This window comes from Pteronotus mesoamericanus, unplaced genomic scaffold (genome assembly GCF_021234165.1).
Source record: "Pteronotus mesoamericanus isolate MK-2021 breed Mesoamerican mustached bat unplaced genomic scaffold, CSHL_Meso_final scaffold_705, whole genome shotgun sequence".
In the NCBI taxonomy this organism is placed as follows: Eukaryota; Metazoa; Chordata; class Mammalia; order Chiroptera; family Mormoopidae; genus Pteronotus; species Pteronotus mesoamericanus.
In genome coordinates this window covers 5,918,038-5,933,597 of record NW_026555326.1, presented here as the reverse complement: position 1 = coordinate 5,933,597, position 15,560 = coordinate 5,918,038, and the positions used below count along the sequence as shown (strand labels likewise).

Genomic DNA, 15,560 nt, shown 5'->3' with positions numbered 1-15,560 from the left:
TGCTTTTCAGACCCCAGCCCAGAACGTTGATAACGCCCTCTGGTGTCTGGCACAAGAACTGCAGCCCTGCAATTCTGGCCTATATGACGGGCTGGAGGCTCCTTTCTGCTGATCCCCAGCCTTTCTCTCCCTTGCACCCCACAGCCCAGCCCGAGTGGCTCAAAGTGATCTCGGACATGGAGGCTGACATCGGTTCCAGTCTGCGTTGGGGCTGCGCAGCTGCCGGCAAGCCCCGCCCCACAGTGCGCTGGCTGCGGAACGGGGAGCCTCTGGCCTCCCAGGTAGCTGACCTGAGACTTCCTCCCACACACAAACTATCCTGTGCCCACCTCCCTCACTCCCCTCCCCCATCTGCCCTTGCCCACCCCCTCCCCCGGCCGCCCGCCACCACGCCACACCACTGCCAGCCTCTCTGGGCCAGAATGCCATAGGGTACTTCCAGGTGCTTCTTTCCACTCCAGAGTCACACGGCTACAGGCTGGTCAACTGGATAGATTCTTGACTGGAGGGTCCAGAGACCTGGGTCCAGGCACAACTTAGCCACAAATACACTCCATGGTCCTGAGTGGGTCACTTCACCCCTCTGGCTTCAGTGCTGATGTGCACGGAGGCCCAGGGAATGTCCAAGTTCTGGAATCCCAGGGGGCTCTGAGATGGGACTGGGAATATGAGCCCCTCCTCCAGGGAGTGGCAGCCTAGAATCTCCCCTGCACCCGCCCACCCGTGTAGGCCCCTCCTCCTTGGTCCTCCAGGGGTCCTGACGCTGCTGCCCGCCCCTGGGCTCGGTCTTTTGTACAGAACCGGATAGAGGTACTGGCCGGGGACCTACAGTTCTCCAAGCTGAGCCTGGAGGACTCGGGCATGTACCAGTGTGTGGCAGAGAACAAGCATGGCACCATCTACGCCAGCGCCGAGCTGGCTGTGCAAGGTAAGGGCCCAGGGAGGCTGGGGACATCCCCGGGAGGCACAGGTGGGGCTCCCGGAGTTGACTTGCAGCGTTTCTAAACACTCACACTCCCCGGCAGTTCTCCGAATGCTTCTGAGAAGAACTCAGGGACTTAAGAAGAGATGAGACGCTAAATTGAGGGCTCCCGGAGGACAAAGCCTCTGGCTTGTTCCATGTCTGGCACAGACAAATTAAATAATTTTTTGCAGTGGAAAAAAAAGAAGATGGCAAAAGTCACTGGAAACCAAACCAATTAGATCTGTGTTTAACCCAGCATCCTTAGCTCTGCATTTCAATTAACTAATTTATAAAATGTGGCAATAGTCCTGCCCTCACACAGCTGTTGTGAGGACTTAGTGAGATGATAGAAGTAAAAGCAGAAAGGACCTGCCCAAAGCGTGACAGGTGCCTAGTAAGTGTTGGCTGCTGCTCGCATTCCCACTGTGTGACTTGAGCTCATAGAATTTCAGTTTTCTCATCTGTAAAGTGGACATAATAACACTTACCTCATCAGGTTGTAGTGAGGCTTAACTAAGACTCATTCATTCATTCATTCATTCAACCAATATTTATTCAATACCTCTTCAGATAAGGTTTCTGCCATCAAGTATCTTACAATCCAGTAGAGAGAAGGGGTCAAGTAAACACAAAATGGAATCATCAAATGAGATTATTTCAGCAGCCGTTAAAAAAATACAGTAGAGAGAAAACCCAGTGGAGAGGGAGGGATGACGTGGGCCAGTGAGATGCAATGGCCACACAAGGCCTCTCTGAGGAAGTCACATTGGGGATGTGACCTGAGTGTTAAGGAACCAGCCATGGGAAGATCGGGGGGATTTCCAAGCAAAATGTGCCGTCAGTGCAAAGGTCCTGAGGCAGGACGAGTGGCATCTTCAAAAGACAAAAATGACCCCGGGGATGGGAGCACACTGAGTGCGGGAGAGCGCGGGGCGAGAAGGGCCTGGGGAGGCGCGGACGCAGCTGCGAGTCCTTGTGAGAAGGTGGGCGTCGTTCTGGGTGCCTGATTCACGTCTTAAACAAGCTGTTCCTGGCTGTTGAGTGGAAAAGAGATTGTAGAAAGAAAATACAAAAACAGGAAGACCAATTAGGGGGCTTTTCAGTGGTCCAGCAGATTTGGTGGTGTGGAGTCACGTGGTAGCAGCGGGGGTGATAAGAGGCTGGATTCTGGGTATATTTTGGAAGTGGTGCTAAGAGTCACTCATGGGTGGACTGTGAAGGGTACATATGGTGATTAGTACACAGCCGGGTGACGTCTTAATCATGGGTACCGTTTTGGCGTGCTGGATGACGGTGGGGTGCTCCCCTTTCCTTCCAGCCCTGGCCCCCGACTTCAGGCTCAACCCTGTAAGGCGCCTGATCCCCGCAGCCCGCGGCGGAGAGGTTATCATCCCCTGTCAGCCCCGGGCAGCTCCGAAGGCCGCGGTGCTCTGGAGCAAAGGCACTGAGATTCTGGTCAACAGCAGCAGGTACAACCCACACCCCGCCCCCAAGCAATTCCTGCTCCCCTTCATTCTTGGAGGCGAGTCCCTTCCCAGGACTACAGTGTCTCCCTGGAGTGGCCGGATCTGCTCTGTCCTTGCTGCAGAGTGACTGTAACTCCAGATGGCACCTTGATCATAAGAAACATCAGTCGGTCCGATGAAGGCAAATACACCTGCTTTGCCGAGAATTTCATGGGCAAAGCCAACAGCACTGGCATCCTGTCTGTGCGAGGTAAGGGGTGTGGTTTGGCTGAGGCTGGTGGGCTCAGCCACCGGGGGGTGCCATCCCTCCTCACCACCCTGCCCTTGTATTCCCATATTCCTCCCAGTTTGGTTTTGCCACTGCTCCAAGATGCGATTTCCCTTGGGACTACCCTCTGGCCCCCATCCAGAATCTAGTCCTGACTCCTGGCCACACACTCATGGGGCTGCTGGGAGGTCAGGATACTGTTGCTATGCTTTCTTCTCATTCCTGGGGCTTAGGCCAAACCCTCTCACCTCATCTACTCAGGGCCCTTGTTTTTCTTGGCAGATGCAACCAAGATCACTCTGGCCCCCTCCAGTGCCGACATCAACTTGGGAGACAACCTGACCCTGCAGTGCCACGCCTCCCACGACCCCACCATGGACCTCACTTTCATCTGGACTTTGGATGACTTCCCCATTGACTCCGATAAGCCTGGGGGTCACTACCAGAGGGCCAATGGGGTGAGGCCTGAGACTGAGAACCCAGGGCTCCTCCCTTCTTTTGGATAGACAGGGGACCCAAGGTGTCCTTAACCATCACCACTCCCGAAGCCTTTCCGCATTCCCTCAGGAATGCTGACCATGGCAAACTCATCCTCAGATTCATAACCACCCTCCCTGATACTGGCAGTTCCCTGGGCTCCCCCAAAGCCCATGCATTTAGGAGTGCTTGGGGACAAACCTGAGATCCCAGGCACTCAGCAAGACTCACCCACACTACTGTTCTCCTTATCCTGCCCCCTACCCCCCCACCAACGCACAGGGCATCATTAATTTGGACCGTTGTTGACTGTCTTGTGTCACAAACTGTTTAGTTCCCAGCGGTACTGAGTGGGGAGTAGCTGATCCCTCCCACTGAACACACAGGAACACCAAGATTGTAAGGGAGCCGGGGAGGCCGAGCTCCGCCTCGTGCGTGTCTCCCAGCTCACTGCGTTAGCCGCAGCTGCGTCCCCTGACCTTCCCTCTCCCCTGTCCCCTGTGTGCAGAAGGAGACGGTTGGGGATCTGACCATCCTCAACGCGCAGCTGCGCCACGGCGGGAAGTACACGTGCATGGCCCAGACGGTGGTGGACAGCGCATCCAAGGAGGCCACAGTCCTGGTCCGAGGTAATGGGGCTTCCCACTCCCACGTCCAGCCCAGCTCCCTTTGAGGCCAGCGGGGCTATTCTGGCCTTTGCTCCCTAACCCCCCTTCTCCGCCTGAGAGCCGTGCGGAAGTGCTCCTGACAGAGGTTCGTTGAGCTGAACTTATCCTGAGGTTCCTCATAGATCCTAAATGAATAGAATATTCTCCCTCCAAAGCCAAAATTTTAAAAATCTATTCCTTAAGCTCACCCGAAGAGTGGAGAACTTTGCTGAGGCCAGAAGTTTTCTGAGCCTAATGCTGGGAAGTCTAAACACACACATCCCTGTGTGAGGTGCTCTGTGACCCCTCCAACCTTAGACACATCACACGGACTGCGCAGCCCCCCACCCCCACTCTCCCACCGGGTGTGTGTTTGTGGCGCCCTCTGCTGCCCCCACTCTGTCCAGCCCAAACCAGCCTGGAGGAGGTCAGCTCAGATTTGCAGCTGCCCAATTCTAACCCACAATGCTCTGACATCTTGCTTCAGGTCCACCGGGTCCCCCTGGAGGTGTGGTGGTGAGGGATATCGGCGATACCACTGTCCAGCTCAGCTGGAGCCGTGGCTTTGATAACCACAGCCCCATTGCCAAGTACACCCTGCAGGCTCGCACTCCCCCGGCAGGGAAGTGGAAGCAAGTTCGGACTAGTAAGTATGAGCTGCCTTCCTGCACTGTCAGAACTGATAAGGTCTGGCTGTGTGCCAGAAGTGGGGGCGGGGGTCAGAGGGCTGGGCTCAGCCTAGAGCTTCAAAGAGGGACAAGCTGAGGCCACCGGCCTGCAGAGCGCTCCCAGGCCAGTGGGGAGACCGTGTCACATGGGCAGCAGGAGAGCAGGGAGAGAACTGGAGGAGGCGGGGCTCCGTCTGCACCCTTGAAGCATTGGCAGGAATATTACTGGGGCAATGACAACATGCATGGGGGTGTAGGGTGCGCAAAACGCCAGCAAAGGCTCCAGAGCAGGGAGGACTACTGGTTTTCCTCTCATCTCTGAAAGAGGTATTGCACGCTTAGTGTGTGTCAGGCCCAGCCATGAGGGCTGAGTACAAAGAGGTGGTTCAGGCTGGGTCCTGGCCCTCTCTGTCCAGACCAATAAACAAAGCCGGCACATGATTCCCTGGTGCCTTGCAGATCCCACCAACATCGAGGGCAACGCGGAGACCGCCCAGGTGCTGGGCCTCACACCCTGGATGGACTATGAGTTCCGGGTCATAGCCAGCAACATCCTGGGCACTGGCGAGCCCAGTGGGCCCTCCAGCAAAATCCGGACCAAGGAAGCAGGTCAGAGTCCTGTGTGTCCCAAAGAGAAGTAACACCAGGGCCCAGGCCCAGACCCTCCTCAGCGGTAGCCCCAAGCAAGCCAGTGAGGCAGAGTTCCAGCCCTGCTGGCCAGGCCTCTGACTCTAGCAGAACAGAAGGGACAGGATCAGAGGTCAGGGCCAGGCCACCGCACTGCACATTGCTCTGTGCCCTGGGCATGGCCTGTCCACAGCCCTCGTTTAAAACATGGGCCAACCTTACAAATGCATGTCATTCTACAATATCTCTAAACAAAAAGTTTTTTTTTTTTTTAATGGAAAAGCCAAAGTTTGGAGAAGGGAAGGATCACACTGGCAGAGCCTGGACTTGAACCCATGACCAAGGTGTGGTGGGCAGATGTCCTCCCTGGAAGTGCATTGAGCTGCAAAAGTCAGTTGATGAGGAAGGCGTGAGTGTGAGGTTGTGAGTGAGCATGTGTGAGCATGTGAGTGTATGTGTGCATTTGTGAGAGTGTATGGCTGTGTGTGTGTGTGTGTGTGTGTGTGTGTGTGTGTTGTACAGGGGCCTAGGGAAGCATTCAGTGTCTCCAGATCCTCTGGATGGATTCTTTGAGAGCAAGAGGAATGCTCCCAACCTCCCCAACCCTGCCCAACCCTCCTGAAAGGCAGTGTCAGAATCTGAGTGGGGAAGGAAGGGAGGAGACCCGGGACAGGCTCTGCCAGCAGGCTCCGGCCCACACTCGGAGCCTTTCACGGGTCTGAAGGCCCAGCACAAGAGCCTGTTCATACACACAGACCCAGGTAAAGCCCCAGGACTGAAAATCTGCCTCCGTAAGTGGAGGGCAGGGAAAGACCAGAGAAAGAGGCAGGACACTTATTCTGGCAAGTAAGAGTCTATTAAGGGAAACTAACATAGCAGGTGGCCTTGAGTAGCTGCCAGATGAAATGGGTATTCTCTGTGCTGCCTGCCAGGTGCCAAAGAGTTATGTAGAGTAAAAGGAGGGAATACTCATAGGTACTAAGTACTAGGTGCTAACTGGGTACTACCAGGGACAGGAAATTACCTTACATGCTTGAGCAGGTCAAGGGCCTATTCCAGGAACCAGCAAGAAGCAGGAGGCAGGGGAGGGATGCTGATTTATGTCAGAATGAACATCGATCAGGCAGTCTCTAAGGGGGTGTTCAGAAAGAAACCTCTGTTCCGGTTTGAAGGACAGACAGCGGTCTCGTCGTGGAAGAGCCTCTCCTCCACAGAGCTCTGGACCCCGGGTGGGCAGCACGGACTCAGGGCCCTGCCACTCCCTCTCCCGCCCACTCAGGCCTGCCCGTCTCGAGGTGTAGTGCGGGCCTCCTTCTCGTGTCCCTTTGACATAGTTTCCCATATGCCCCAGCCTGACTCTCTGGGTTCTTTCTGGAATCATTCAGCATTTCTAAGTGGCACGTCTCCTGAGCAAGGGACTCAGAAGGAGCACATTGTTTGACCGGACGTGTGGCAGGGGCAGTGTGGGGTGGGGAGTGGCCTCCCTCACTCTAGCCTCCCAGGAGTTGATGAGCATAAAGACAGCTATGATGCACAGGACAGGGGATGGGCTTTGAAATCGGAAGAACAGAGTGCACATTCTAGCTTTGCCATTTATTAGCTCTGTGACCTTCGGCAAGTCACTCGCTGCGCTGAACCTTAGTCTTCTACCCTGAAAAGGGTGACAATAACATCCAACTTGCAGGATCAGACGAGCAGTGTATCTAAGGACTCCTTGCAGATTACAAGGCCCTAAACTACAGTCGTCAAGCCGAGCGATGAGTCTCTAACTGCTGGATCATCTACAGAAATATTCTGACGCTCAGCCAAGTTACCCCCTGTGAGGCTTCGTGAGCTGATGAAATATTGTCTTGTTTTAATATCAGCCTTGTTGAATAATAGAGACAATTAGGAAAATAAAACTGCCACAAAAAGAAAAACAATAATAAATCACCCTGCAAACCAAAAGAAATGTTTTTTGCATTAACTGCAGTTCTGGATTATTTATTCCCCATCATGTAAAGCAAACTGGAGTCGGTCTCTGTTGTTTAGTTTAAGCCGACATGAGGGAAGAGGACAGTGATCGTTAATGGAACACACACATGCACACACTAGCCACTCTTCTGTTTAATTTTATCCTCTTTACGGCCATTTGAAAGAAACATTATCCTCACCTTGTGGAGGGGGACTCAGACTCAGAGACATTAAGTAACTTGCTCTGGGAAACACAACTAGTAAATGGCTGAGGTGGGATTTGATCGTAGGTCTGCCTGACTCCAGAGCCCGCATCCAGAGGGACTGTTAGAGGACAAAACCAGGGCCCTTCTGAAGGGGTGTCCCCGTCCTAGGATACTTTGCAGGCGCAGGCTCAGGGTTTTTGTTCCCTCGCTGCCCATTAACAAGCCGCATCTGTGTCCCTTGGCCCCGACAGCCCCCTCAGTGGCACCTTCAGGACTCAGCGGAGGGGGTGGAGCCCCTGGAGAGCTCATTGTCAGCTGGACGGTAAGCCTCAGGGGCAGAGGCAGAAGTGTGCCTCCAGTTCTCGGGGTGGGGACACGTCCCGCCCCGCGCCCCAGCCCTGCCTCATCTCTGGTCTGGAGCAGTGTGCAGAGAGGACCCAGACAGAGCCGCTGCACGGTCCTGCTCAAGAGCAGCCGTCCTCTCCCTCCCCTCGCACCTGCTGCCTCTTGCAGGAGCACCCGTGCAGGATGAAAACCACCAGAGGTGCATGAGGCCTGTGAAGGTTGGGTAGGGCCGGGGGATGAGCAGGAGATGCACCCGAGGCCCTTCACCCATGCCACACTCTTGCTGCCCCTCAGCCCATGTCACGGGAGTACCAGAACGGAGATGGCTTCGGCTACCTGCTGTCCTTCCGCAGGCAGGGCAGCACAACCTGGCAGACCGCCCGGGTACCCGGCGCCGACACCCAGTACTTCGTCTACAGCAATGAGAGCGTCCGGCCCTACACGCCCTTTGAGGTCAAGATCCGGAGCTACAACCGCCGTGGGGATGGGCCTGAGAGCCTCACGGCCCTTGTGTACTCGGCTGAGGAAGGTGGGTCACCCCCAGGCCCACCCTGCGCTCCACCCTAACTACTTATCCATGGGGACTACCTATCCATGGGGGCGTAGGGTGTGGAATGTTACCCCTGCCCCCACACCCCTCAGTTCCATAGTGGGGAGGAGGGGACACCTGGGTTCTAAGCCACGGGCCTCATTTTTAGTCCTTTCTATGTGGTCTCCCCCTCGGGCCCGGGGAAGGAGGAGGGAGGCTCTCCGGACCACCCTCCCCCGTGGCCTTCATTCAGGATGCTGGGCTGAAAAAGTCCTAAGCAAGGGCTGTCCCAGTTTGGTGGTTGCTCTGTAGGACACAGGAGACCCCAGGAATCCAAACCCATTCTGTATTGATCCCCAGAGCCCAAGGTGGCCCCTACCAAGGTCTGGGCCAAGGGGGTCTCATCCTCAGAGATGAACGTGACCTGGGAGCCGGTGCCACAGGACATGAACGGGATCCTCCTGGGGTATGAGGTGAGCACCGACCTGGGGCCTGGCTGGGTTTCCAGGCTGGGGCGGGGCCCCCTTGCACAGCTCACTCGTCATTCAATCTTGGATCACTCATTTGCCAACTTGGCCGACAGCGCCCTATCTGTGTAGCACTGTGAATGCTGTCTTAGCTAAGACCCTGTGGCTGGTGCTCGCAGGGGAAGAGAGGCATGCGGACAGCCTTGAAGTAAAGGCTAGGCTATAGCACCAGTACTGAAAGCTATGGGAGCCTAGGAGAGGAGGAGCAGGTTTGGGGAGGGGCGTGGCCTGCCCCTTTCATGGCAGAGCCCAGCTAGTGTGGCATCCTCAGGCTGCAGAGAACAGCATGGCCCCCTCTACGCACCGATTGATTGGCCGTCTCTAGGGGACTCTGGGCCCAGCAGTTTCCAGCTTGAGCCCTGGGCCCCTGATGAGTCCACACTAGAATGGCTATGAAGTAAGGCAGGGAAGAGGAAGCCAAGAGGAAGGGGAGAAGGAAAAGCAAGGAATGTCACTGCCTAAGGAAGGGTCATCAGGCCCGGCTGCCAGTGCTGTTGTTAATACCATTCCAGTAGCACAACATGTTAGACCAGCCCCACTGAGGAGGTGACTCCCAGCTCTGCCTTTGCTTTGGAAGAATAGTTTTCAGGTCTTAATATTATGATGACTATTAAAAGGGGTTTGCACTTATTAGGCAGCCATTATAAGTTTGCTGGGGTTTGGGGGACAACTTTGCAAGTGCAAATATGCATCTCATAACCTTGAAATAATTAAATAGGATTAGATCCCAGTAGATCATTGATAGGTTGAGTACACACCCATCCCCCACTCTCCAGGCACCCGCCAGCTCCCTGCTGGGCACTGATGAGACAGCAGGGACTCACCCTTGCTAACTTGTCCCTGCTCTCTTGAAGACCTTGATCTAGTATCCAGCTTCTGAGACTCAAGACTAAGTCATGCCCTGGTCGGGTTGCTCAGTAGGTTAAGGCATCATCCCGATACAGCAAGGTTGTGGGTTCAATCCCCAATCAGGGCACATACAAGAATCAACCAGTGAGTGCATAAGTAGAACAACAAATCCATGTCCCTCTCTCTCCCCCTTTCTCTCTCTCTCTCTTCCCCTTCATCTCTCTCTAAAATCAATTAAAAAAAAAAAAAAAAAAGACTGAGCCACAAGGACCAGAGTGAGTAGAGAGGAGCAGAATGTAGGTGACCAGGGCCAGGGTCAGGGGGACTCTGAGGTCCTGAACTTGACTTCTGACCCTGGGATGTCCCGGTCCCCGTCCTTTCAGATTCGCTACTGGAAAGCTGGGGACAAAGAAGCCGCCGCTGACCGAGTGAGGACAGCAGGGCTCGACACCAGTGCTCGAGTCACTGACCTGTACCCCAACACCAAGTACCATGTGACCGTTCGGGCCTACAACCGGGCAGGCACTGGGCCTGCCAGCCCTTCGGCCAACGCCGCAACCATGAAGCCCCGTGAGTCTGCTGGCCGGGTCGGGGAGGGTGTGTCTTTGGGGACAGGGGGTGCCTCTAGGATCGCTCTGCCCTCCAATGCAAGACAAATGCTCTAGCCCAGCGGTCCCCAACCTTTTGGCACCAGGGACCGGTTTCATGGAAGACAATCTTTCTATGGACCAGGGTTGGGGGTATGATTTAGGGAGGATTCAAGCGCATTATGTTCAAATTCACCTTCTGCTGTGCAGCCCAGTTCCTAACAGGCCCAGATCGGTACCATTCCGTGGCCTGGAAGCTGGGGACCCTGGCCCTAGCCCACAAGCCCTGGGCTGGACAGAAACAGGACAGCAAGCCCAGTGAAAATACAGGCGTGGAGTTCATGGCTCCTGAATGCATCTCTCTTCTCCAGCCTTTGCATTTTCATGGGTTTGTTTCTTAGGCAGCTGTGACAGAATGTTCTGTGTCTAACTGCCATGGCAGACATTTACAAAAAGGCTAACTAAAGGCAAGGGGGTGGGTGGTGGGGACACATTCAGAAGTTGCTCCAACTTCCTCCCTCCTCTGGCAGCTCCACAGCGACCTCCTGGCAACATCTCCTGGACTTTCTTGAGCTCCGGCCTTAGTATTAAGTGGGACCCTGTAGTCCCTCTCCGAAACGAGTCTGCGGTCACTGGCTACAAGGTAAGGGAGGGATCAGCCAAGCGTTGCATGGTGAGCAACAGCTCATCCGTACCCCCAGGCAACACAAGGGGGCTGCAGCTTCTAGCAGGAATGATCTGAGTTAGACATAAACAAAGCATTTGTGATTGAGAGATGCATGAAATACGTGAACGGTTCTCCAGGTAACTTGTAATAGAGAACCTAAGAAAGGGGGCAGGTGGCACTGTTACTGGGCGCAGACTGGGCCCTGAGGGGTCCTCCTCAGGCCAGCCAGTAGTGTGTGGGTTGTTGACTTTGTGCAGGTAAGATCGCACGACACAAGTCCAGGTGACTTTGAGAGTATGTTTCTTAAAGCAGGGGACAGTGAAACGAAGGAAAGGCTTAGGATAGAAGAAACAACAGGAGGGAGCCTAGGCGGGGCTGCTCTGACTTTTTAGTAGTGTTATAGGAAAGAAGTGGACCACACTGGGCTGCGTGAGCTAACTGAGAAGCAGAAGTCACAGTGACAGAAGTGAGCCAGGGGTGGGGGCTGCTGTCAGCCCACTAGGAGGTCAGAGAAAAGGCGGCCTTGGAGGCAGACAGGTTCAGGGGCTCAGCTCCGGACAAGTTGCTGCTGCCCCCTGCTCCCCTGTTTGCCAGTCTTGTGGGGACCCTTAGAGTTCAGGGCAAAGGGAGCAGAGATGTACGCTAAGGGAGAAAGGTGTGGGCGTGCTCTAGGGCGAGCTGAGCTGGGTCCTTAGTCTTGAGGCTTTTTCTTTAGCTTTCGGGAATCCTAGGGGAGGTCTCAGGGGAGGTCTCAGGGGAGGGTCTTAACAGAATATTCATTAGCTTTCCAGGTGAGTCCTTCAATAGGTTGATTCATTGGGATCAGCGTTATTTTCTGGTTAGTTTCATTTTTAAAGAACATCATCAAAGAGGGACTGGGACCAAGGCCGGACTGGAATGTGTAAACCATTTGCTTCTAATTGTCCTTAGGGAAGATAAAACTTTGTGATTCATTAACTGTCTGTAAATTGTTCAAACTGTTTGGCCTTGTTTAATTCTTTGGTCTCAGTTTCCCTTATTCCACTTGTCGAGGAATTTCCCTAGCTTCTTACTGTCCTGCCTCGGTACGTATGGCTGCAGAAAGGGACCATAAGGTCAGCGATGGCCTAGGTGAAACCTGGGGTCCTTCTAGCCTAAGGGGTCTGCAAAAACAGCACAGCTGCTTGCAAGCTTTTCTCCGCCCATGAGGCTCTTGTTCAAGAGCCCCAGTGGGTCAACCTGAACCAGGAGGTGTGAGGAGGCAGGCCCTCCAGGGCCCGGGACTGCCTGGGCTCCTCCCAGGGCCTGGAGCCCTGAAGGGGGAAGAAGTGGTCGCAGTTGAGTGACTGCACCGGGTTAACCTTCCCATAGATGCTGTACCAGAATGACTTACACCCGACTCCCACGCTCCACTTCACCAGCAAGAGCTGGATAGAAATTGCAGTTCCTGAAGACATCGGCCATGCCCTGGTGCAGATTCGGACCACGGGGCCTGGAGGGGACGGGACCCCGGCAGAAGTCCACATCGTGAGGAATGGAGGTGCTGCCTCTCCCCTCCCCGTCCATTCAGATGCCTGATGAGGGAATCTCACACCCAAGCCAACTCCAATCCAGCCAGACCCCAAGGGGAAAGAGGAAGGCAGGCAGGAACCAACGGCTACGTAGTCCTGGAACTGCCCTTGCTCCCCTTCCCCAACCCCAGCATGTCTGAGGGCCGGGGAGGTGTGCGCTCTTTTCACGGGGTGCAGGGGGAGGCTGAGGACCAGCAAAGCCAAGGTCCTATGACATCTTATAGGAGTGGGGCTGAGACCACCTTGCAGCCCTGAAAGCCGGCCCTCTATCAGCCTCCATAGAAAGGTCTGGATTCCACCCCGAGTTGGGTGGGGCGGGGCGGGGCCCAGCCAACGGGCTCCACGTTTCTGCCTGCTGCTTTCAGGCACGAGCATGATGGTGGAGAGCTCAGCAGTGTGCCCGGCCCCACGTTCCGACGCCATCCTCTCCCACTCCCTGGCGATGCTGATCCTCATGGGCTGCCTGGAGCTCTGATCTCGGCACCCCGCCCTCTCCACCGCGGCTGGACCCCCGCCTCTGATGGACGCAGCCAGCTGGCCCCGGTCCCTTCCCGATGCCAAGATGGCCCAACACTGTGCCTGAGAATGGCTGGTTTTAAATACCTACTTTAGACAGTATCTTTTTTGTAGGAGGTAGGTATTTCATATTCTGCCACATGATAGACCCCACGCGAGGATTTTTTTTCTTTAAATCAAGAGGCGCCAGGCAGTAATTTCCATGATGGTACTGAGCCCTGACCCGGGCCCTCCAGGGCACCTGGTGGCAGGAACAGGCCTATGGGAAGAAGGGGATGTGAAACATCTAGCTACACATCTGCGGAGATGGCGCCCTGGGACCACATATGGACTCCATCCCGAGAGCAGAGGCCTAGACCCGCGGGAACACTTGGTGTGCCTGGGCTGAAGTGGGACGGAGCACAAACACAGACACCCCCCAGGCTAAGGAGAGAGCCCACCTTGGGACCAAGGACTCGCTGACTTTCCCAAGGGGCACGCGGCTGGACCCTGCGATTGCCCTCGATGACTCCCTGGAGGCCCTTGCCACCTGGCCAGGTGGCTGAGCACCGGTGCCCTGATGTCTGAGGCCAAGGACCCTGAGCCCTGCAGCTCTGGGGGGATGCTCCAGATTGCTGGGGCTGGGGGCTAAAAGGGCCGAGAGGCTGGACACCGGGGGAGGGGGCACCAGACTTGGCCTAACGTGCCCTCTTAGCCAACACTGCCAACCCGACCCTGACACCCCAGAGTGACAGAGGCCACTATAGTGGCTGGGTGACTAAAGGGCTTATCTTGGGGAGGCCCCTCACCTCACCAATACCCATCCTGCAGAGTCCCTCCAGGGTTCAGGCCGGAGACCAGAGGCAGGGGTCATGTGCCCACCCTCTTCCCCCAGCTCGGCCTGCAGGCCTCAGGACTCCACGCGCCCAGCCCTGCCCCGCTCATGCCAGGACAGTCAAGGGTGTGAATTCCGTGTGTCGCGGAGTCGGGAGCCTTCTGAGGACAACGGATAAATGCGGCCTGCTCCCAGGAATGCACAGGATCGCCTGGCAAGAGCTGTCCCCTGGGCAGCCTCTGACCGTTCTTGTTGCATTTCCCCAGAAGAAGAAGGGGCTAATCAATGCTCTGGGTGCAGTCAGAATGGCGGAGCTGGAAGAGGCTTTAGGGCTCATCTTGTCCAAGCCCCTCACTTCCCAGATGAGGAAACTGAGCTTGAACTTCCCAAGGTCACACAGCATGTCAGTGATGGGGCTCAGATAAGGACTGGAGTCTCCAGTCCCATCCCTCGTCTACCCGGAGATAGGGGGCAGGGCTGAATGGCTACGGCCTGGTTTAGTGTGGTGGTTAAGGAGGAGGATGGGCTATGAAAATTCTGCTTCAAAAGGTTCTGGTGGGAGATCACAGGATTTAGCGGACTGGCTGGGTCCCAACCCAAGGTGTGGGCAGATTCTAGGAGACCTGAGTCCTTTGCCTTCTGAGTCTAGCTCCTGCCAGGCCCGCCATACGCAGTGCTGGCCTGAAGCCCTCGTCCCCCTTACCCTTGCTCCAAGGAGAGGCCACGGCAAGGACAGGGATTCCCCAAATCCAGGCAGCAGTGGCGGCACAACCTATGCTCTGACAGGCGGCCCTTGACATCCAGGAGCAGCAGGACAGGTATCTCATAGGGGACAGGCCCCCTAAGCCTGATTTCTGTAGTTTATAGTTAGAGCTCTATTTTGCTATGGTTTTTTAAACTTTTAAGTCCTGCTCTATTTTCCTGGGCAGGTTTATGTTGATGTTTTTACCCACTACAATTTTTTAAAAATGTAAGCTCACACCTCTTCTCCGTACCACCTCAGCACCACCGCCCCGCCCCAGCCTAGGACCGCCTCCCTGAAGACGTCAGATCCCACCCTCCTCACCTGCTCCCACGCGTCCCCCTGTGCAACGTGCTGGGGGCTCAGCTATGTGGCCATTCCCCCATTACAGGGACCCCGCACTCGGCCTCCTCCGTGCTGACCTCCGTGCCTGCGGTGTGGCTGTGCCCAGCTCCATCAGAAAGGGGAGGCTCAAAGTAAGAAACCTTCTTCCAAGGTTTAGCTGATGCTGTCCTCACGACCTCAGGCTGCGGCGGGGGGAGCAGGGGACAGGCGTCTGTGCTGGGTCAAGAGGTGCCTCAGCTGGCTCAGCAGGGTACCTCACCACGGCACGGGAGGCTGCAGTCCTGCGCTTGCTTGAGTCAGACACGCCAAGTGGCTTAGTCTGAAGGAGGCCCATTAGCAAAAGGGAGGAACACAGGCCTGCCAGGAAGCTGAGGAGGGATGCTTAACTGGGAAAAGTCAGCCCCAGGAAAACCTAGCCACGGTGCAGGTAGGGCTTGCTCAGGGGTTGCAAAACTAAACTAAAATGATGTCTGGCAGCCTGAGACTTCAGGCAGAGCTCAGGTTTAATAAAACAGTAGGTGACCTGAGGACATGCAGGCTTGTGAAATGTAATAGCCTCTTGTTGAGGTGCCTTGTACAGGAGCTTGCGTGCAGGCAGATTAGATGGTTTCTGATTCCCTTCCTGTCCAAGGCGCCTCTGACCTCTGATTGTTACCTTTGCTTGGAAGGGCTCGGGCAGTTGAGGGGCTCGCTCCTAATGTGGCCATGACTCGATTCTGGGTCTCTCCTCTCTTATTCCAAGCTCCCGAGAGGCAGCAAGGGGGACAGCCACAAACAAGTACTTTACCCTACAGTTTAGTGGCCAGTAAGTGC

The 15,560-nt window shown here is 55.5% G+C and overlaps 1 protein-coding gene across 1 annotated transcript in view; it reads left to right on the top strand.

Moving 5' to 3' along the window:
• The window catches only part of CNTN2 (contactin 2), a 29,895-nt gene extending 16,415 nt beyond the window's left edge, over window positions 1-13,480 (top strand). The window contains 15 exon segments of the mRNA XM_054562830.1: window positions 145-281; window positions 799-928; window positions 2,283-2,433; window positions 2,553-2,680; window positions 2,981-3,156; window positions 3,684-3,804; window positions 4,310-4,468; window positions 4,950-5,099; window positions 7,528-7,598; window positions 7,916-8,150; window positions 8,511-8,623; window positions 9,910-10,096; window positions 10,644-10,756; window positions 12,131-12,299; window positions 12,696-13,480. Of these exon segments, the coding sequence (XP_054418805.1) occupies window positions 145-281; window positions 799-928; window positions 2,283-2,433; window positions 2,553-2,680; window positions 2,981-3,156; window positions 3,684-3,804; window positions 4,310-4,468; window positions 4,950-5,099; window positions 7,528-7,598; window positions 7,916-8,150; window positions 8,511-8,623; window positions 9,910-10,096; window positions 10,644-10,756; window positions 12,131-12,299; window positions 12,696-12,805 (2,150 nt within the window). The 3' untranslated portion in view covers window positions 12,806-13,480.
• The last annotated feature ends 2,080 nt before the right edge of the window (window positions 13,481-15,560 follow it).